Source organism: Carassius carassius, chromosome 3 (genome assembly GCF_963082965.1).
Source record: "Carassius carassius chromosome 3, fCarCar2.1, whole genome shotgun sequence".
In the NCBI taxonomy this organism is placed as follows: Eukaryota; Metazoa; Chordata; class Actinopteri; order Cypriniformes; family Cyprinidae; genus Carassius; species Carassius carassius.
Genome location: NC_081757.1, coordinates 20,350,310 through 20,372,998, shown reverse-complemented (window position 1 = coordinate 20,372,998; position 22,689 = coordinate 20,350,310). Strand labels below are relative to the sequence as shown.

General features: G+C 38.8%; 1 protein-coding gene across 2 annotated transcripts in view; it reads right to left on the bottom strand.

Annotated features, from left to right (window-relative positions):
* ptprn2 (protein tyrosine phosphatase receptor type N2) overlaps nt 1–21,092 on the bottom strand; it is a 243,530-nt gene extending 222,438 nt beyond the window's left edge. For both annotated transcript variants that reach the window (XM_059533291.1, XM_059533301.1), the window contains exon 1: nt 20,805–21,092. In XM_059533291.1, the coding sequence (XP_059389274.1) occupies nt 20,805–20,883 (79 nt within the window). In that variant the 5' untranslated portion in view covers nt 20,884–21,092. The remainder of the gene's footprint in view (nt 1–20,804) is intronic.
* Between the last annotated feature and the right edge of the window lie 1,597 nt (nt 21,093–22,689).

Sequence of the window (22,689 nt, the reverse complement as noted above, 5' to 3'; positions counted from 1 at the left end):
GGCGTCTGGCCGGCTGCATTTCAAGGTCGATCAGAGCTGTGTTGCGGCTCTAGCACCTTGGACAGCGAACGGCTGGTACCGATCAGGTGTAAGCCTGGGGACTTCCCCGAGTGTGAAAATGGTGTCGACGGACGCCTCCACTTCGGGATGGGGAGCGCTGCTCGAAGGCAGACCGTCCTTTGGCCTATGGTCAGAACGGGAAAAGCTCCATCATATCAACTGCCTGGAAATGCTGGCAGTGGAGAATGCGCTGACGCGCTTTTGTCCCCATATCAAGGATCACCACGTCGTAGTCCGTTCGGACAACATGTCCGTGGTGTCCTACATAAATCGCCAGGGCGGTCTCGGGTCCCGAAACCTGTACAGGCTGACGGAACGCCTCCTGATTTGGGCTCAACGCAACGTGCGCTCGCTGAGAGCGGTGCATGTGCCTGGACTGCAGAATCTGGGTCCAGACAGGCTGTCCAGAGGCAATGTCCCTACGGGAGAATGGTCTCTACACCCGCAAACAGTTCGGCTGTTGTGGGAGAGATTTGGCATGGCGGAGGTGGACCTCTTTGCGTCCCACGGAAACGCTCACTGCCCCACATTCTTTTCCAAGAACGAAAGCGCGCTGTCACGGAAATGGCCGTGCTGCCCGCTTTATGCGTTCCCTCCCGTCTCCCTCCTTCCGCAGGTGATAGAACGGGTGAGAGAAACGAGATGTTCAATACTGCTTGTGGCACCTCTTTGGAAGAACCATCCATGGTTCCCAGATTTGATGCAATTAGCAAATGTCGCCCCATGGCCGGTACCGTTGAGGAGAGATCTCCTCTCGCAGGCCAGGGGCTCGATTTGGCACCCTCGACCGGAGTTGTGGTCCCTCCATGTATGGGCACTCAACGGTTACCCGCTGATCTCGCAGGGGGAGTGCTAAATACCATCACTCAGGCTAGAGCTCCGTCGACACGACGTCTGTATGCCTCGAAGTGGTCGGTGTTCTCCAGCTGGTGCACAGCTCGAGGTTATTCACCCCTTAGTTGTGAGGTGACGGAGGTCCTCTCCTTCCTACAGGAGCTGTTGGATAAGGGCAGAGCCCCATCCACGCTCAAAGTTTATGTGGCGGCCATCGCGGCGTTTTCTGAAACGGCGTCCGGTCAGTCAATAGGAAGGAACGATTTAGTCATCCGGTTCCTCAGAGGAGCTAGGAGGCTGAATCCTCCCAGACATCCGTCAGTCCCTATGTGGGACCTCGCGGCGGTTTTGGAGGCCTTGAAGGGTCCCCCTTTTGAGCCTATCCAATCGGTTAGCCTTCAGCATCTGTCGTTCAAGACAGTATTCTTGTTGGCTCTCGCTTCTGTGAAGCGTGTGGGTGATTTGCACGCGCTCTCGGTGAGCCAGTCGTGCTTGGAGTTTGGGCCCAATGACTCAAGGGTCATACTCAAACCTAGGCACGGTTATGTGCCGAAATCCCTCAACACACCGTTTCGGGCTCAGGTTATTGCCCTGTCTGCCCTGCCGGTGTCAGGGGAGGATGGAGACTCGAGTCTTCTTTGCCCTGTCAGGGTTTTAAGAGCTTATGTGTCTCGCTCTGCTGCCTCTCGGCAGACGGAGCAGCTATTTGTCTCGTTCGGTGGACGTTCCAAAGGAATGGCTGTTTCGAGACAGACTCTATCCAGATGGATAGTTGACGCCATAGCGTTAGCTTACGCTTCCAGGGGCCTTCAGTGCCCGTTGGGCGTCAGAGCACACTCCACAAGAGGCGTTGCCTCGTCGTGGGCGTGGTCTACTGGGATCTCCTTGCAGGATATATGTATGGCGGCGGGTTGGGCCTCGCCGTCTACATTTATCAGGTTCTATAACCTGGAGGTTCCCGCCTTGCAAGCAAGGCTGCTGTCGGTATAGAAGAATCAGGGCCCTGAGGGGAATTCTGAATTCATGAGCGCTAGGCGCTGCCGACTGTTATATGGGCAGTATTGCGTAAGACCCGCATTGCCACATTGGTCAGGCCTTGCCTCGGCTGTGTGATGTCATATTGCCGCATCTACGGATGCTGCTAGATATGGGACGGAGGGTTTTTCCCCCTTTTTTCTGTCCCGGACTCTCTGTGAGTCCCTCAGGTGACTGTGCACTGTAAATCCTGGGCGTTGCTTCAGGTTTATCGGTGTGTGATCCCTGCGCGCACGGCGTTTTACATCGGGTTCCCGTAGCGTCTTAGCTAAGACGCAGTACGAGAGAGCTCTCGTAAGAGAACGTACTCGGTTACTAAACGTAACCTCGGTTCTCTCTAGAAGAGCGAACGAGTACTGCGTTCTCTGCCGTGCGTACGATTCACTCTGGTTCGCTTCGGCGATGAAATAAATCAGGTGAGTCAGCCTTTTCGAGCTCCTTTTATAGGTTGGGCCACACCCGTTTCGGCGGGAAGTGGCAAGAAGGGCGCGAAGCGCCCTTATTGGTCTGATGTTGCATCAGCCCGCGCTCGATAGGCTGTGCAGTTGCCGCAGAACAAGCCAATGAGCGAACGAGCCGTCTCGCCTATGGCTGTGTACTGCTGCAAATGCGCTTTACAAAAATACAAAATTAAGGATAATTTTTTGCTTCAGTATTTCGTGAAAAGAGACTTTTCCCGTAGCGTCTTAGCTAAGACGCAGTACTCGTTCGCTCTTCTAGAGAGAACCGAGGTTACGTTTAGTAACCGAGTACGTTTTCAGCTGCATACTCTGCCACACAGACAGGGTACATGACCCCAGTGTAAATTAATAGCGCATCTTGAACAGGAGAGTTTTGTGCTCACTGAGTCTCATTAAAAAGCCACCTCATTCAAGGTGAAGGTTAAAAAAATGTTTCAATAACACTTTTAATAAACCAGCTATGCTTGTTTTCTCGGAAAGGGGAAAATAATAACAGAGAAAAGATGAGCATGATGATGAGCATGATAGTACATCTAGGTTGATCATAACATAATTGTTTTATTTAATAATATAATGTTTATTGTTTCTTAAAGACTTTTCTCATCAAATGGTTTGCTATAAGCCACCAAGCTGTTCAAAATAACACTGGATTGCCTAGTAAATAAGTCATAAATATTTGAATGAAAATACTTTAACAAATGAAAGCTTTTTGCTTGATTTATAATATATCAAGCCATTTAAAAGGAATGATTAAGACAATCTTACTGTTGTGAAAACACTTGACATATAGGTAATCTTCTCACACCCACATACATTATGTTCAATTTGGCTCTCCCTCTCAGTGTAAAAAGAAGACAGAATCTAATAAAGTTTATGAACACTGGTTTATCCAATGAAACTGCTGTTATGTCAGCATTGTCAGAGGCCTAGCAAGGGTTACCTATAAAGCTATTTTGACTTGAAAATATAAATGGTGATGGTGGACAATAATTAAGTACTCAACATCATTGGGGGTTTAAGAAACATGAAAGTTCTAAAAATATCCTACTCCATAGATGAATATTATGCCTCTAAGCCTATAATGGCTTATTATAGGTTACTGAAGGAACCGGTGACAGGAGTTCTCGGAAAGACTTAAGGATACAATTTTATTCCTCAGAAAACTGCCCAAATTAGATTTTTGTTTTGTTTTTTAAGATGTTGACTGCATGTGAAGGAGCAGTGTAGGAGAGAAAGTACTACCACCCTGAACCAGAATCCATCACTAGGTTCATTTACATGGACACTTTTTGCTTCCATCGGAATGAATTCATTCTGATTGATGAATCCGAATGTAGTGTTTACGTGAACGGTAAATAAAGTGATCGGGTTGATGTGCGCGTTTACATGTCACAAGCTTCTGATCGGATTTATTCTTTTGACATGCGCACACTGCATGAATATACAGCTGCTGTTTTAAAAAGCACACGTTATATTTATCTACTTCGGGTCCTAATTAGGCGACGACCAGCACATGAACTGTTGTGCTGCTTAGTAGTAAAAGTGCCTCTTCCCGCACTCAAAACTAGTTGTCTGTTGATGAGAGTCTTAAACGAGGACTGGTGGGACGTAGTCGTGTTCCACTTCACATACACTGAGTAAAAGGGGAGTTTTATGATGACAGTACACTTATTTATGACACTTTATTCACCAGGAAGAACACCTCGTTCCGTGCAGTCATCAGTTCTTCCGCAGTATCACGCAGAAGAATAACAGTCCTCCACCGCTGGAGATGTGACATTTAACGTCAAATAATCTAAATCAGGAGTGCCCAACCCTGTTCCTAGAGATCTACCTTCCTGCAGAGTTCAGCTCCAACCCTGTTCAAAGACAACTGAGCCAACTAATTAGAGTCTGAAAGAGCACATGATAATGACAGACAGATGTGTTTGATCAGGGTTGTAACTGAACTCTGCAGGAAGGTAGATCTCCAGGAACAGGGTCAGGCACCCCGGATCTAAATGAAGCCTTTTAAAAGACAAGTATTCGCTGTGGTTCATGTTTGTGGCATGCGCCAGAAAGATGGTAAAGGAGCCTGAGATGAGCTAAAGCAGAACATTCTGTTGTTCTCTTTATTTTTCAAAGGCATGACATTTTGTAGTCATTTTGAACATAACGTTACACAAATAAAAATATACGTTTTACCATACGACTATAAATAAGTTATTTCCCCTCGATGTGGAAAAAAATCCAGGTGAACATCAGTTAGTACTCAATATTAATATAAACTGCATATTTAAACTGCTTTAAATATGACTGCTGCTTATTTCCTGTGCACTTCGATACTGGTCTGCTCATGACTGTAGTTGCGTCTGTCTGCTAATTATTGAGTTTATTCAACCTATCGTAATTTATTAGAACTCTGTGAACAAGAGTGACTACTCACCTTAATTATTTAATTACTTAATAACACAAAAATGTCCTGCTCGCACTTGCCAATTTAATGGCAGAGAATGGTGACCGAAAATGTGTTTTATTATGATTATTTTTTAAGCGGATGCATATCTGGCATAAAATAATCCTATGCATCTCGTGGCGTATATTCCAAGCATTCTGAAGGTATACTGGGGTTTGGTGAGAAACAAACCGAAATGGCAAGTTATTATATTTTATGAAAATCTTGCATACAGTCCTGTGTGCGAGTGCGTAGCAGCTCACGCCGCGTACAAGTGCATATCCTTTTGAGATATCAGTTATAATCAATTTTAATAAAACACATGACTACATTATAAAACTCTAACAGTAGGCTATTTAATATTTGATGTTCTCCGGTTGTCAGTCAAAATGACAGTTCTTTCGTGAACATTATAGGGATATATGCCCAAGCCAATTTATTATTCTTTCATTTTTGTCTTGGTGTTTAAATTTTTTATCTTGAAACAGTTAATTAATTAATTTCTTAATTAAACAAACATACTTACTGGGTGAGCAGGGTAGGCTATGACAGCTGTCATATAATACTCAGGGAAGTCGTGGCCTAATGGTTAGAGAGTCGGACTCCCAATCGAAAGGTTGTGAGTTCGAGTCCTGGGCCGGCAGGAATTGTGGGTGGGGGGAGTGCATGTACAGTTCTCTCTCCACCTTCAATACCACGACTTCGGTGCCCTTGAGCAAGGCATCAAACACCCAACTGCTCCCTGGGCGTCGCAGCATAAATGGCTGCCCACTGCTCCGGGTGTGTGCTCACAGTGTGTGTGTTCACTGCTCTGTGTGTGTGCACTTCGGATGGGTTAAATGCAGAGCACAAATTCTGAGTATGGGTCACCATACTTGGCTGAATGTCACTTCACTTTTTTTTTTTCACTTCACATACCCAGCTGATGAAAAGAATAGAATTTATATTTACATAGAAGACAGCCCTGTCTGGACTCTGCCCCGGTGTGAGTTGTGTCGAGCTATTCATTAGTCTGTTTGTTTGATGAAAATAGAAGAAATGCAGTTGCAATAAATGCGTTAAGAATCCGTACAACTGCAGCAGTGGAGGACTGTTATTTTGCTGTGTGATACTGTGGAAGAACTGATGACTGCATGGTTTGATCTTAAGATGACCAATCAGCAGAACGGGGCATTTAATTCCCACCCACGTGTATAAATTGAATATTCAAGCTGTATTCCTTTTTCTACCCCTGAACAAAAACTAAAATTTAAGCTGAATTCTCGTCCTGCTGAAAGCAATTACCCACTAGGGGGCTCCAGGCATCAACCTATCGGTATGAATTAAAGATGTTAGAGACATGGTGGGACTATGGAATCAGGAACAGACAGTGTGACCTTTCCCTCTGTCCTGCTGAATGATTTAGATGTATAAACGAAGGAGAGAGAGAGAAAATAGTTAATAGAAGGCATGGTGAGATAGATTTTCCTCTTATTTTGGAGTAAACCAGAGCTATTTCTCTAGGGACACAAAATGCCCATGGACATAAGCACTCACATGACAGACTGTCAAAACCCAAGGGAGAGATGAAACAGAGAAGAGTGACACTCAACGAAGGGAATGTGTGAGAGAGAGAACTACTATTTTAATTAGCAAAGTCAATTCACATGCTCAGACATGAGTGCTGATCATTAAGGACATGTGAGACCACTCCTCTGCCCACATACCAAAACTGTCAGATAGAGGTAAGAGTGTTTCAGGATTGGTTTGTTGTGTACGTGTGTGTGTGAGAGATAGGAAAGGATTTAATCAACTGCAATATCTTGCTAGTAGGTCTCTGCTGGGTTCAATACAAGTTAAGCTCAATAGATTTTTTTATTTGTTTGTTTTGTTTATCAAAGTTATGGTACAAGTGCTGTCGACTGAGCTTAAAGGTGGTCATATGATGCTTTTTTAAAGATCATTATTTTGTATATTTGGTGTAACAGAATATGTTATGTATATGATATATGTAAAGTATTTTTTTTTTTTTAAATACTGTGAATTATTGTAGGTCCTCTATGCCCCCCCCCCTCTCTCAAACACATAGTTTTCTACAAAGTCCCTCCTTCCGACAAGCGCAGTCTGCTCTGATTGGCCAACTGACCTAGTGCATTGTGATTAGCTGAACACTGCAAGCAAGTCAGAATGACCTCCTCTCCTAGGTTCACGAAACGGTTGTCCATAAAATGCGTTGCTGTTCTGTAGTAAGTAATATTAAAGATTTTTAAATGCATCTACTTTTAGAAGGCCAAATAAAGTGCTTTTGCTTTCGCCTATACACAGCATTTCCCTGATACGGCTGCTTCAACACTAACTGCTGTTACTAAAACCACGCCTTCTTTCTTTACGTGAACATTTGAGTGGCATTATGCAAATATTTCCACATAGTGACGTAGAGATGTGGGGGTGTGTTTGAATGAGCCATTTTAGGGATTGTGGCAGAGTCTTAACTTTGATAAAGAATATCTCTTTGGATTTTAGACTTTAGTCTTTGCAACTTTACAGATCTTCTTTATGCACCCAGACCTTGTAACACTCCAAAGAGAAAGGAAAAATTGAAATTGCATCATATGACCCCTTTAACTTGTACTGAACCTAAAATAGTACTCAAGATTCTCCCTATGTAGAATGTATTTGTGTGTGCACAGACCGGGTGCTAAGTGCTGTTGCTAAGGCACAATCGCAGTCACCCTCTGTAATATTCACGATCCAGGTTGGGTAGACAGGGGGTTCCCCCTTGGTAGAAATTTTGGTCTGGGGGGCACATATTAAAAATACAAAAGTTGCATGCTGGCCTGGATGAGAAATGAAATAAAATGCATAGCCATGCTTAAGTTTGAGAAATTGTTGTAAACCTGGGCACTGGGCTGTGATGCATGAGCTACCGTTTTGTGCTTGTGTTTTTTATTACTTTCATTCTACAAATATATGTATGTTGAGTTGAACTGCAATCTGAAAGCTCAGGAAACTTCTAGACTGAATACAAAATTTCTCATAGCCTAATGTGTGAAACTGCTCTGCCGTACTGCTTGCAGTTGTATGTAGGTCATTAGGGAATACAAGATCTGCTAGGAAAGGATTGTGAAAAACACATCCACATCTAGGTCATAAGGGAAATAATTTAAAAATTAACATAATACTTATTCACATCATTGCACAGTTTTAAGCAAGCATGATGGATCTCTAGGAATACATGAAGACTGAAAATACATCACAGTCTGTTCACCTGCTGTCCACAGGGAGTTTCTCCATTAATAAACTGAACATATAGATGTGTTTCCTGACTGTAAACTCTGGCCATTGCCATCAATTATGATCTGACCTTTTCTTAATGCTCTTTCACATGTGAAAATCTGCTCTGGGATACTTATCTTGATAAGAGGTTTTGTGGACACATTTTTGACCACAGTAGACATTTGAGGGAATCCTCAACAGGTTAACCATGGATGAAAACAAAGATGTGAAGGACAGATTTGTAATCTTTACAGTTTGTGTACTGAAAGTCTTTTTTTTTTCTGGAAAAAGATGTTTAATCAGCTGAACAAACTGTATGTTACTTAACAGTACAATCTACTGAATGCACTGTACAGTCATGGCCAAACGTTTTGGCAGTGACATAAATTTAGTTTTTTTTTTTAAAGTTAGCTGCTTAAGCTGTTGTGGTGTGCATTCACATTGTTTCTAGATTATTGTGCAGAGTGATCAGATGCATTTTAAATAATTTCTAAAAGCTTCATTGGCCAAAAAATGAACTTTTCACCAAAAAATTACAAATTAAAAAAATTCACTGTATTTTTATTCTGACACAAAATGACCAGCTAGCATTAATTGACCAATCATAACAGCAGCACATGTGAAAGTGTGAATGAGTACTAGTCAGGTGAAATCACTATCATACTAAATAGATTGTAATAACAGACTGATTGTTATAAAAGGAGGGAAGAAGTGCTTCCAATCATTGTGTTCTTTTTAGCAATGGTTATCTCCAAAGAGACATGCAGCCATCATTGTAGTGCATCAAAATGGTCGCACATGGAAGGATATTGCTACAAATAATATTGAACCTGAAAGAACCATTAAATTCATTAAAGAAACTTCAGGGAGAGAAGCTTGACTGCAGTGAAGAAGTCTTCAGGACGTCCCAGAGTGTCCAGCAAGCACCAGGGTCATCTCTTCCTGAGGAGTTAGCTATGGAATCATGTCTCCAGCAGTGCACTGAGTGCAGAGCTTGCTCAGGCATTGCAGCAGGTTGATGTGAGATCATCTCCACGCACAGTGAGGCCAAGACTTTTGGACAATGGCCTGGTGTCAAGAAGTGTCTCTTCAAAATAAAGTCAAGGACAAACTGAAATTCTGCAGGAAGTACAAGGATTGGACAACAGAATACTGGTCCTAATTTATTTTTTCTGAAGCTCTCTTCCGGCTGACATCTGGAAAATCGATTGTTCGGAGAGTCCTGTGAGATGCCAACAGTGAAGCATCCTGAGACCATCCATGTGAGTAGGGTCTCTCATAATTCTGCCTAAAACACTGCCATGAATAAAGAATGGTATCAATGGTATCAAAAAGTCCTGCAAGAGCGAGTTCTTCCAACGATCCATTAGCAATTTTGTGATGATCCGTGCATGTTCCAGCATGATGGAGCACCAGGTCACAAAGCAAAAGTGATAAACAAGTGGCTCAAAGATCATTACATTGACATTTTGGATCCGTGGGCAGGCAACTCCCGGAACTCAATCCCATAGAGAACCTGTGGTCACTGCCAAAACTTTTTACTTCTATCCCCCACAGCCTGGTTTTCATTCCTGTCAGAAATTAAATATGGCTCTACCATAATTAAAGTCTATAATTAACCAATATTGTTTGGACTTATTTTGGCATATTCAATAGTACTTGTTTGGCTTATTTAGTTTTTGCAAATGAAAATGAAGCTGTAAAAAGTACAGTATGTTTAAATAGTTGTAATTTTTGCTTTCAGTTGTTATGTGAAACAAAATGTCTAGTATGTATGTCTAATCAGTTCCTGTTTACCTTACACAAACACAAAACTTGCATCATTGTAATTCACAAAAAAGATAAATATGCCATCTACCCCAGCTAAGATGTGTATAAAGTAAAGACTCTATGGCAGTTAAAAGGGTCTGGTTACACAGATCACATACTTGAAATAGCAGCAGGTGGGCTGATGCCATCACATGATAGATGAGATTTGAGTAATTTGACCAGATTTAATAAGTCACTGATTATTTACAGATTCAGTAAAATGGATAATTATGTCACAGATGATATATGAGAGAAGCAGACACACACACACACACATAGTACTTAGTGTGTTATAATTGCAGTCTGTGTTACCTGTGTGTGCCAGAATGCCAGACACTGCAGGGTGCTAAAAGGATGCTGGGATATGCTCACAGACAACAGCTTGTCTGCACACATAAGCAGAAAGGAGGACTTTCTCTCCTTCTCACACTCCAACAAAGACAGCTGACAAGACCACACTCAGATACAAAAGCTCATCTAGCAAAAACAGGACAGGGATGACAGACACATTCAGCTCAGGCAGTGCTTCAGAAACTATCAGATTTCACACTGAGACGATTAGTAGTGACAGACCGAACTTCATGATTCTCTCATGACAGTTTTATTGAGAAACAGCCAACAAAATAGACATACCTAATGAGATTGCTCATTTACTCACACTCAACTGGTTTTCAACTTGTATGAGTTTCCTTCTTATTTGGAACACAATTTTTAACTGATATATATATATCAGTTAAATAAATAACAGGGAATAAAAGTGTCCAAAGGGGGAACTGTACAAAAAAAAAAAAACAGGGGATCTGGTGTCCTTGTCATGCTACGGGGTTTGTGAAGGACAGGTAGTGTTCAGGAAGGAAGGGTCCAGGCAAGGGGCGGAGTCCGGCGGCCCAGGTTATTTGAGCGCCCCTCCTCTCTCACGCACCCAGTCCAGTCGGGAGCCTGGTGAAGGGTGGCAATTATATATATATATATACATTTTTTTTTTTTTTGTAGGACATGAGGGTGAGAAAACAATGACAGCATTTTTGATATTATGTGAATTATCCCATTAAGTATCAGTAATACTTGCCTTCAAATTTAGCACATTTACACCTGGTTTTCTATTCAGTAAATAGTTTGATTTATAATCATTTGATTCTAAATATTATTGAAATGCATTTAACTAGAAAATGAGCACCATGCTGCTCATTATTTAGAACAGTGGTTCTCAAACATTTGGGGTCATGGCCCCCTTTAAACTTATAAAAAAATTAACATATCTACACCGGACGCAAGTGGTAAAATACAGTAGAACCCATTATAATCAGTGAATGCGGCGAGGCGCTACACGACACAACAAATCCCCCAGATTTTTACAAGATGGCGCCGCCGGGTCCGGTCGCCGTCCAGGTCGCTCCGCTTAGATTATGTTTTTATTTACTTTTTTACCTACTTCTTTAAGTTCCACTGTCCATGGAGCGGACATGACTCACATTTCACTGCTGGTTATATATGCTATATATAATCTTGTATGTGACGAATAAAAATCTTGAATCTTGAAACTGATGCCTTGTTCTATTCATGACGTACTGATACAAAGTTAATATGATTTGCAACGGTCGCTTTGTCATGTCCAGTGTAGACTTGCGGCACGACGCAACAACTGTAGCATCTGGTATAGACACAGTGAGTGAAGCAGAGAGCAATGCTGCTAACCACAAGTTATCAAACAAGCGCATCAAAGCACATTTTCGCAAATAGACGTCTGTTTTGCCTCGCTGATGTGTTACATTTGACTGCTTCAGTAACGGAAAATAAAAGAAAAACACTATAGTTTAAATATTTAATATATTTATACAGCCTGAGTTTGTGATTATATTTTCTAAGCTACATGGTATTAAACCATATTTTAGATTTGACACATTTAAAAGCTGTGCTGTATTATTTATCTTATATTAATTATCCGTTATATTATTCAAAAGAAATTGTGGTTTACTTTGCATCGGAGCATTAAAAGTGGTAGCCTATTTTAGGGGGGTAGGCTACATGGATTAATGTGCAAAATGTCAATATTTTAATATATTATGCCTATATTTTAATTTATATTTTAAATATAAATATATTTTTTCCTTTAATAAAACAACATGCATTTTTGTTATTCGTTACCTGTCCTTTATTTTGACATAACTTATTGGGAAAAAGACATTTGTCTGTAAACTGATTAAGAAATTGTTGCATGTTCAAATGTGAAGCACTGTATAATTTCATTCCCATCATTTAGGCCTAATATGCCTAAAACAAGAAACGAATAAAATTAAACCGGCACGATTAAATCTTTGAAACTCACGATTTAACTCAAGTTCTCTCATTATAATCAACAACATTCACACGATGTAAAAAAAAAAAAGCTTTAGTAATTGACAACTAAAGTAATTTTAAAGGAAACCTTCTTTACTTGCTTTTAAAGTAGGGTAACATCATATGGCCTAAAAAAAAATCCCAGTTTTTTTTTTTTATTTTAGAAAAAAAAATCTGATTCATGATTTAAACCGATTTTTAAATCAATATTCAAATGACGAAGAAATTTTACAAAACAAGTTTTAATATAGTTCTTTGTCATTAATTTAGCAGTCAAATTTATAACTGCAACAAGATGATTTAAAAAAAACAGTACTGTTATACTTAAATGCTGGAAAGACCTTTTTTTATTTATTTATTTATTTATTTATTTATTTATTTTTTAATACTAGCCCATCATGCATCTAACCATCCACTCAGCTTTAAGAGCTGTTCAGATTAAAACTGCCAGCTCCGCTGTAAGTCAGTGTCATGGACGGAGGACCTGTTAATATTTTTTCTAGTTTATATTTCCATCTCGTTATGCCGCTGGTTTAGTTTTTTTTTTTTTTTTTTTTCTTATAGAACTTATTTGTAAATAGAGCAGTCACTGTCTGTGTCTACACCAGACACGAGTTGTCATCTGTGCCCCACAGCGAAAAGTGTGTCTAAACTTGATGACATCACACTATAGTGTCAAATCATCTGAACGCAGTATCAGAACATTTCATCATTAACAGAACGAGCATCAGTTCAATGATGGGGGTCGTGTCCAGTGTATCCATCACTGTGTTCTGTTGTCTTTTGTTGGATCGTTCCACTTGTGTCCGGTGTAGACCTGGCGTGCGTTTTTTATTGTTTTATTTTACAGCCCTGCTTGTTTTAATGTTTTTATTAAATATCTGTATTGACTGCATGGTCATATTATTGAATTATTTACTGCCATGCGACCAACAAAAGTAAAGCTTAGCGAGTCGATGAACGAGCATTGTTGCGGGTTGCTTTTTGGCGGATGTGCTGTGCTTGTGTTCCCGTGGTCGTCTTCATTTCGTCGGGTGAAACATCTCTCTCACTCACAGCAGAGTCTGTGAGCAGCAACAACTTCCCCTCCGCGCACTGATACCAGAAACACGCTTCACCTTCACTCCGTGAATAAAGTATTTCAGTATGTTTGAAATGTTATGTTCATAACAAAGCATATAAAATAATAATAATAAGTTTCAAAGTGGCTTAAGCTATTTTGTGTAAACTTTTTCCCCTAAAGCCTATCACATGCAAAACTAATAACATTGTAAGCATTACATCTTTAATTGCTGCTTTCTGCTGTAAAAATTTTGTTTGTGATGAAAATAACAGTATATTTTTGTCAGTTATTTTATCTAAACAGATCGATTAACTTCTTCAAGATTTCAAAATCAGATAGCATGCTGATAATGTAGTAGCACTGTAAGATTACATTTGTTTGAACGCATTATTGCAAAAGCGATTGAGTGTGAATCTGTTTATATCATGCTTTAACCCGAAAATAATCAGTAAAAGAAACAGACAAACTCTTAACATCCCGCTCGACTCTTGCAGTCAACCTTCTGATCAAGCTAAAAATGTTGGCTGTTGGCATGAATTTTACTCGTGATAAGAAGCTCATATTCAAGTGTTTGTGCAAAAATTATTAATGTGCATTAATGACAGGAAGGCGCCGTCTCATCGCTTTAATTTTTTCATGATAATGAATGTATAATTTTTTAATTAACATAATATCGTGGTGTCTCACATAGGAACATTAAAAATATATCTACAGAAAGCTTGAAATGTTTTTTAAACGAAAACGAATTGTGAAATCTGCGAATGTTGCATTTCTCTCGTCGGAGAGACAGCACTCTGAATATAACCAAAACAACAGTCATATATAAACCAGTTCAGCAAGTGAAAGCCTCCTAAGACACTGTCCATATGAAAGAGCAATTCACACCTTTATCTCGACCCCCACAAGCCATGCATAACTATCCAAAACCCAACTCCCTCCAGCTGAACAGAATTCGGTCTCTGTTTTGGCTCTGAGGAACGGTGTGTTACTGGGCTGAAACATGCCTGCACTCAGCAGCACTACTCTTTGTATTTATAATTTTATTATTTTCACAAGACCATAATGATAATAACAAATCATCAATTAATAATTAATCATAATTTTAAGAAAATCATTGTTATTTGTGATCGTGGATGTTTGCAGCAGGCTTTAAGACCAAGCTGAATCCTCTGTTCCCGCCTCACAGCGAGGCCCGCGCGCTCAGTGATGCAGCTTCACTGTCTGCGGTTTGACTTTACTGAATCAGATTGAGGCCAATACAACTTATTGATCATGAGCCCAACATTTAGCAAGGCAGGAAAATTCTAACGGAAGGAAGACGTATATCATTGAGCTAATGCTGTTAAAGAGAGAGAGAGAGAGAGAGAGAGAAACGAGTCTAGGGCTATTCTTAAACTTGGAGCTCATTATATTGAAGTACAAATCCAAACACCAGAAACGTTATGCATTTTATGAATAATGAAATGTTATGAAAATTATGCATTTTATTTATTCACATGCTGTATGGTTGAAATAATATTTTAGTTCACAACTTTAAGTTCCGTTGTTTAAAAAAATGCTTTATTGGCTAATGTTTTATAAACCTTCAGTTGTTATGCTCTAAAATCCATGCCATTATTAATTTCACAGTATTTTTACCACCTTTTGTGATGTTGCCCATTTGAAGCTTAACTATTATTCATGAGGTAAATAGGCTGTGTGCGTTTCAGTATCGAGGAAAAAAAATAATAATTAACAATATGTCAAAGTGCTCACGCCGAATGTCCGGTGAACCACTGCTGTTTCCAGTGAATATGTGCGCGAGGCACCAGCACGCTCAAACAGCTGAAACAAATAATACTTAATTTTTATATATTTTATATATATATATATATAGGCCTTATATTTATTTACTGTTTAATAAAAATAGGTGTTAAGGTCTTCTTTTAATTTTTGTTTAGTAGACTGTAGCCTAAGACTATCCTACATCTTAAAAATTAACAAATTGTAAAAAAAATTATGTTTTTTTTTTAATGTTACAATGTTATATCATAATGTTATTGTTGTTTTACTTCCTTCTTTTATCTCATTTTACAATTACATTCATTCTGAAATCCGTCCCTTTGCGCCACCTGGCGGTAGTTTCGCGAATGATTTTAACACGCGATTGAATTACAGTTACCACCGCGGCGGTACGCACGGCGGTAAGGCCCAGATAGGCTGGCCACCTACTGTACGTACAAACAGGTAGAGAAAGGAATTTTTGAGGGATAAATAATCACTGTCTAACCTGATGAAAAATATTAATTATTATTAATCATTATTTCAACTGCAGCAACACTGCAATACGTTTAGTCATTAACTTTTAAATGCATCATTATGCAAACACATGAGCAGAGTTCTTGGCATGATAGGCCCAGATCAACGTTCCTCTTCATTTCTCTCCAATACGGTAGGAAATCAAATTAAACGAGATGTAGATGATGTTAACTGTGACAAGAAGATTGACAGAGCAGTTTAAACAGTGACAGAATGCAAAGTAACTAAACAACAGAGCGTCCATTACAGAAGCAGCTATGGCAAAGTAGAATGTCTCAAAGCTTGCCTACTATTCTTCTATATACTCAGAAGTATGTACTTTTTCTTCACAAAAAAGTACGTACTTTTAGGGCAAAGTATAAGTAGGCGAATTGGGATGCAGCACAAGATATGCCTTGTCATATTTTCTGCATTTAGCTTTTGAATGACCAGCACCTGCCTGGGTCTATGCGACTTGATCTATGGCTTTTCTCTTCCCTTTCACACACCAATCCATCTCCCATTTTAAGTTACATCCTTTGGCTGTTTCCTGTTTTATTTCTTTTCTTTTTCTGCTGATGGCCCATGCCCCCCTGCAATACTCGTGTACCCCCCACTGGCAGGCGCGCCCCACACTTTGAGAACCACTGATTTAGAATGAATGTTGAAAACTATGTTTACGCTACTATTTACTATATATTATTTATTGTTATGGTTATCTCAGGTGGAGATTTGATTGATGTTATTTATTTGCTGATATCGACTAATTAAATATAATTTAAATATCAATTAAAATAAATTTTTGTGTTGAAGGCTGTGGGCCTCTCCATTGGATAAGCCTGAATGGGACCCAGTCTGCAAAATTCAGCCAGGCTGTCCGCATTGTGTCTGCATGTCTGCCTGACAGCAGCTTTATTAAAGTCACTGAGAAGCTGAACCTCACAGGTCTCATAGAAATAATTTATCTCTTAAACAGAACTCAGTGAATGGCTTGGACGACATATGGAGACAGAGGTAGATATTGAATTATTTAATACAATCTGACTGAGATAAATGACCAGGTGTCATATCCATCTCAAACTCTGATCATTTATCTATGTATGTTTAAATGGGGTTATTCTGACTTACAGTAGCCTATATATAGCTTCAAGCGGACTCTGACCATGAGGTCAGGGTATATTATCCAAACATTAAAGGAATATTCTGGTTGCACATTCGTATAGGGGCCTATATTAACTTGCTTATTAGAATGCCTGTTATTAATATTGGCTGTTTAATAAAACACATATTCTGCATGACCATATTCTACATCTCTAATCAATACCTAAACTTAACAATTTCCCTACTACCTATTAATAAGCAGCAAGTTAGGAGTTTATTGAGGCAAAAATCATAGTTATTGGTTTGTTTATAGTGAGAATTGTACCTTGGAATAAAATGTGAACAATATTCTCTATAATTTAAGTGCAATTTACAGTACAAAATATGATTATGTCCCTTGTGTTTTTAAAAAATAATAAAAATAAAAATAATAAAGCAAAAATTGCACTTACAAAGGAAATAAATGGGTCCAGTTTTTAGAAGACTAGAAATGTGAAGTGTATACATTTAGAAAAGCACAACAATTTGTCTTGATAAAACTCCTCTCATTGTTATGGTTAGTTAAAGGTTTTAAGTGTTATGTTTAAGTAATTTTTTTATTTTTTTACTTTTATTTTTTATACTTTGATAACTTAATGCTTTTACTCTCTCTTTCTCTCTCTTTTTTACAGAACAACTAGCCTACATTTTACAGTTGAAAACAAAACAAAACAAAACAAAACCGACAGCCTTTTTCTGTTGACTTGGCACAACCGCAATGCTACTAAATTCTGTTTTGATCCTTTAACATATAGGCTACTGACAATAACCCTAATAACACAAGTGGTACAGAGAAAGACAAATCAAAAAGAAGAATCAAAATTCATAATAAGTTCAAGCTGCATTAAATTATAATATATAGAACATGCACAGTGTTATACAAACAAAAACAAAATACCATGATTGTAAAACACGTGACATTAAGGTAATATAATAAACATTAATTTACCAACATATAATGTAACATAAAACTCTAATGTACATAAACTTACAAGAAAAAAAGCAGAAAACATTTTTTATAATAAAAAAAACAAATTGTGAAGCAACATAAAGAGAATTCTGAGAATGCTAATTTACATTTTTATTGTAAATGATAAGATAACAGTTTTTACTTAACAGTATTTTACAGTATAAATCATGAAATGTACTGATAGATTTTTCACTGCACAGTGTATAAAATAATGGAATGTACTGTTATCCAATTAACAGGTATTTATCATAGATTTTTAGTCTTACTGTTAAAATTACAAATCATTTTTTACAGTGAAAATCCTGTTAATATTCATGTTTACATTTTGTGCCTACACTACTGAAATGATGAGTACTGGAATGTTTACAAACTGGCCCAAATCACTTCCAGTTTAAGTTACAATAACCCAGATTTGATCTTTTTTCAAAGAAAAGGAGGGACAAGTAAAAAAAAAAAAAAAAAATCTACCAAAAATGTTACCGATAGAGCATAACTTGTACTGAACCGGAATATTCCTTTACGTGACAGTAGAGAAGAATACTGCCAGTCATGTGTGTTGGAAAACGTCAGCTCTTCTGTCATCTTGAGCTAGGTGTGTCAGGAGTGGGCGATATTGTTCACCTCAAATGTACAAAAAGCATCAGAGATTCTAAGTGAGCCATAAATCTTCTGTTAAAATAGCTCAGTTTGAATCTCTGCTTGAGATGAGCAGCATCTCCCACGCTCCCCATCTCCACACAGGGAGTTCATGGAGCTGCTGAACAGGATGCAGGGAAATTACCATCTCCTATATCATGTTCATTAGATGACGTAAACATAATACACAAAGGGACTTATTAAAAATAACAATGTGCTTCTGTGTCTACATAAACATACACAGATTGTGAATTCAACCATCACTTTAGACTATAACAAAACCCTAAGAATAAAAAATTCAGAACCTCTGACCATTTGCATCTCTCACAGGACAAGTCTGACTCACTCTGTTTCTGTCTCCGGAATCTCTAAATCCTGTCCAAAAAAATCCAGCTTTGCACACTGTGTCCATGCCACCGGAAATAATTATAACAGTATGTCATGACATTTAAGAGTGTGATGATTAAAAAACCAACACAACGTACACCATATCTATTTAGGTTTTAATAGATTATTGTTCTTCTTGTTCTTTTTAAATATGACATTTTAGGTTTATTTTTAATTTTATTACAATTCATTTGAAATACAGACTTCATCAGGCTTCATGGTGTTACCAGATATTTTCATACAGAATGTTCGAAAAACTGAGAAAAAAGAAGGATGTAGAAAGTTGGAGACCCAGAATCAGTCTGAATGCAGAGATATATAAGCCTCCAACAGACTGTTTGGAGATGCTTAGCTGCTCTATTCATCAGGGCTTCACAGAACTCGCTCATCCCAGCCTTTGCCAACCTCATATGCCAACCACAGAGATTGCCTGCTTCTAAACACCCTTCCCATGATGCACTGTTCTCCAACCACAGCTTACTTAACAAGGATGATCCTGTGCAAACCCAGCTGAGTGTTTGCAAATCATTTAGTAACACATTGTGCATTCTAGAAAAAACTTCAGAACCATCAAGCCTAGTGTGATTTGGCTTTTAGATTGCAAAAAATGAAAATATAAATATAAATCAGTCCTGATAGAATATATAAAATGCTCACAAAATTACTAAAACATATCCACATGATCAAGTGAAAAAAGTCCATAAAAAGACTGCTGGTGAGAGGGAGAGACTGGGAATGTGATCTTAACATGACACAAGCCAGATTCATATCTGCATTCTACTGAGCATGTGCACTACCCGCTACGCCACAACTCTGAACTAGAACAAGATTTTGATGCACATGGCATGTGTTGGAAATTTCACAGGCAAGCCAGCCCAAGTCTTTGAAGGCTTCAGTCTTTAATAAAGTTTGAAGTCACTCATGTCTTCAATGATCAAAGCTCCCTCACTATCCATGTGTGAACGCACCAGTTCATGAAGCGTGTTTAAACTCAAGCCGGGTCCTTCCCAACTGAGGCTGGCTCTCGCTCTCGGCCTGTTCCTTTGAAAGATGAAGCCTGCCAAGATGCTTTAATGAACCGTAACGCGATTATGTAATCCACTGTCACTGAGGAGCATTAGAACTATCTCCCATTTGTCTAGCAACCCCTATGCGCTCTGCATGCTCATGGAAACAAGACTCCAAGGTAACTGTCCTAAAACACAGATTTGAAACCTATTTCAATTGAGGACCAGAACATGTTACTGGATCAGCAGATTTTGATGATCCTGGAACAACAATCATATCATGGCTCCAGCTATTACTATCTACCACTAAAACACACTGTCATAAATGTGCAAAAACTGTACCTGCAGCTCAACACTGGGACATTAACTTAGGGTGCATTCACACCAGGAAAGTCCAGTAGTTCACTTTTTTTTTTTCTTTTTTTTTTTTTTGCTTTCACAATTCCCTTTTTGCAAGTTAATCAGAAATTGTAAACAAATCACACATGCGCAAAGGTCATCCATTCATCCATTTATTGGAGTCCCCCTCTTCAGCTGGGTCTCTGTATGGTTGTTTGGTCTGCACCCAAGTGTGATTGCTGTATCTACACCCACCCAAAAGATCTTCACCACAGGGGGAAATGAACTTGAACAACAATTGAACCAAACAAGACAGGTGTGAATACACGCTTAAAAAATAAACATGCATCCAGTAATAGGTGCATACAGGTTAAAGTACTACCATAAACCATTTATTTTTTGAGAGTGCAGTAAGTAAATGATAAATTGATAGTGTATAATCCCTCTATATCCTATCCCTGAAATCTGATTGGTTGATGGGGAAATAGCTCCAGGAGCAACAAGGATGTTGGCCGAGGTACATGTGACACAGAATCAAATCACTAATGGGCTGTGAAACCTCACAACTTAAGGATGAAGGACTTTGTGTACACATTTATACATGACCCGCTAATTTGCATAAAAAAACATCAAGCTCGTGCCAACCTGCTATTGTGATATACCTCATTATTGTACTCGTGGAAAACACACATACACAAACACAAGTTGACTTATTTCTAAAGGTAAGAGCGACAAACATCACACACTTGAACTAACTTACCGAGTCTCCTGTCCGCGGATACAGCGGCGAGCGCGTGGACAGACAGCAAGGCGAGGAGCAGCGCGCGCACACAAGCCATCCTACCGTCGAGCCCAAACAGCTCTCGTTAATTCGGCATAGCGGCTCTCGCGTTTCAGGGGTGATGTGGTCAGAGTGGAAGTAGGTCAGAGGCGACTGAGATTGAGGATAGTGAGAGGAGTGAAGCTCTGGTACCCAGTGTCCTGTACTTAAGTCTGAGAGGTGCGAGGCGCATTCAGCACCACGGTCAGCGCCCCGCCTCGGCCGATGACGTCACGAGCTACGTGCGCTTTCTACACGTGCGTGTTTTAAGACTGGAAAGATTTGACTAGATTTATAAATGATAACATTGACCACAATTTTTTCTTTGTGCTTAGAACATGTTTTATTTGTTTTCACTAATATCCCCTCAAATAAAAGTGTAAGTAGTAATACAGTGTATAAACGCCAGTAAAGCAAATCCTTTATTTTTGGTTCTTGAAAAAGAAATGTACATTTATGTAAAGAATTTTTTTTATTTACATAATAAGAAAGCAATTAAGACTGTCTCGATTTGCAAGTCCTTTAACATATTAACGTAATGTTTAGCACACCCCCCTCGCTGTATGTGTATTTTGTACATATTTAGTATTTTTTATGTATGTTTATTATTGTAGTCCTAACTAGGGTTAAGACTTTTATGTGAAACCATTATCGTAGTGGATCCATTTATTGAAGTTTAATAAAAATAAAAAAAGTGTATATATACACATACATACATATGTATGTGTATATATAAACTTCTTTTTTATTAAACTTTAATAAACAGCCAAAGTACATATGTTATGTATGCATATATATATATATATATATATATATATAATTATCATTATTTTTTTAAGTGTGTGTGTTTTCGACAGGTGTTCTTCGTTTGCAGTGATGAACTTCTCGTCTTCTCTTCTTTTTTTTCCAGAAAGACGTGGTTGAGAAGGGTTTTCAACGTTGTTCTCGAGCGTAGTTGTTTTGCTCAATTGTTGTGCCCCCTACCGAGACACTGGAAGGATGTACTTGACAAACAACGCACTACAATAAGAAGTCACATGCCACGTGTGTGGTGAACAAAGTCAAATGTATGCTATAATTTAGCATGTCGAAGAATCGCCATTCATATACTAGAAAGAGGAGAACGTGAAATTTACACCATGGACCGATAGAGAAGACTAAATGGTTATGGGCACACGTCACTTTAAGTTATGACAAGATTAATCAAAAGTCGGGTCAGAGATTTAATTGGGCATTAATGGGAAAGTGTTACTAGGGCTATGTGAAGAAAAGCGAACTACAAAAAAGGAGAAAACAATTAAGGTAGTAATAATATTGTAACGGTAGAAGTCACAATACACCCAAACAATTAGGCTCAGGCTTAAGCTACACAGCTTTCTTCAAAATCAGTCTGAATCTCATGTTCTTTTTCTTTATTTCACACCATGATTTTAGACTGTGACACTGTGAAAAAATATTCAATTATATATTCATATCTTAGAGTACATTAAGCCAATTACTTGTCTGTACATTTCTACGGTTTAACAGGGCAAAGTCTAAGTATAACAACACATCACACCCCAGTGTTTGGATTGAAGTATAAAGCAGAAAAGGTCAATAGGAGGGATGCATTTAATTAAAGAAACCTTAAACAGAAGTAACATCTTAAGATAAACCAGATTCAATTAAATGTCTTAAAAAAAAAAAAAAAAAAAAAGAGCGCAAAAAAACCCCAGAATTGCAAAGACTGATAAGATTATAACCTACAGTAGCATGCAAATGGAAACATGGTTGCATCTGAAACTGTACAAAAGAAAATGAATAGAAATTCCAATGAACCAAGACA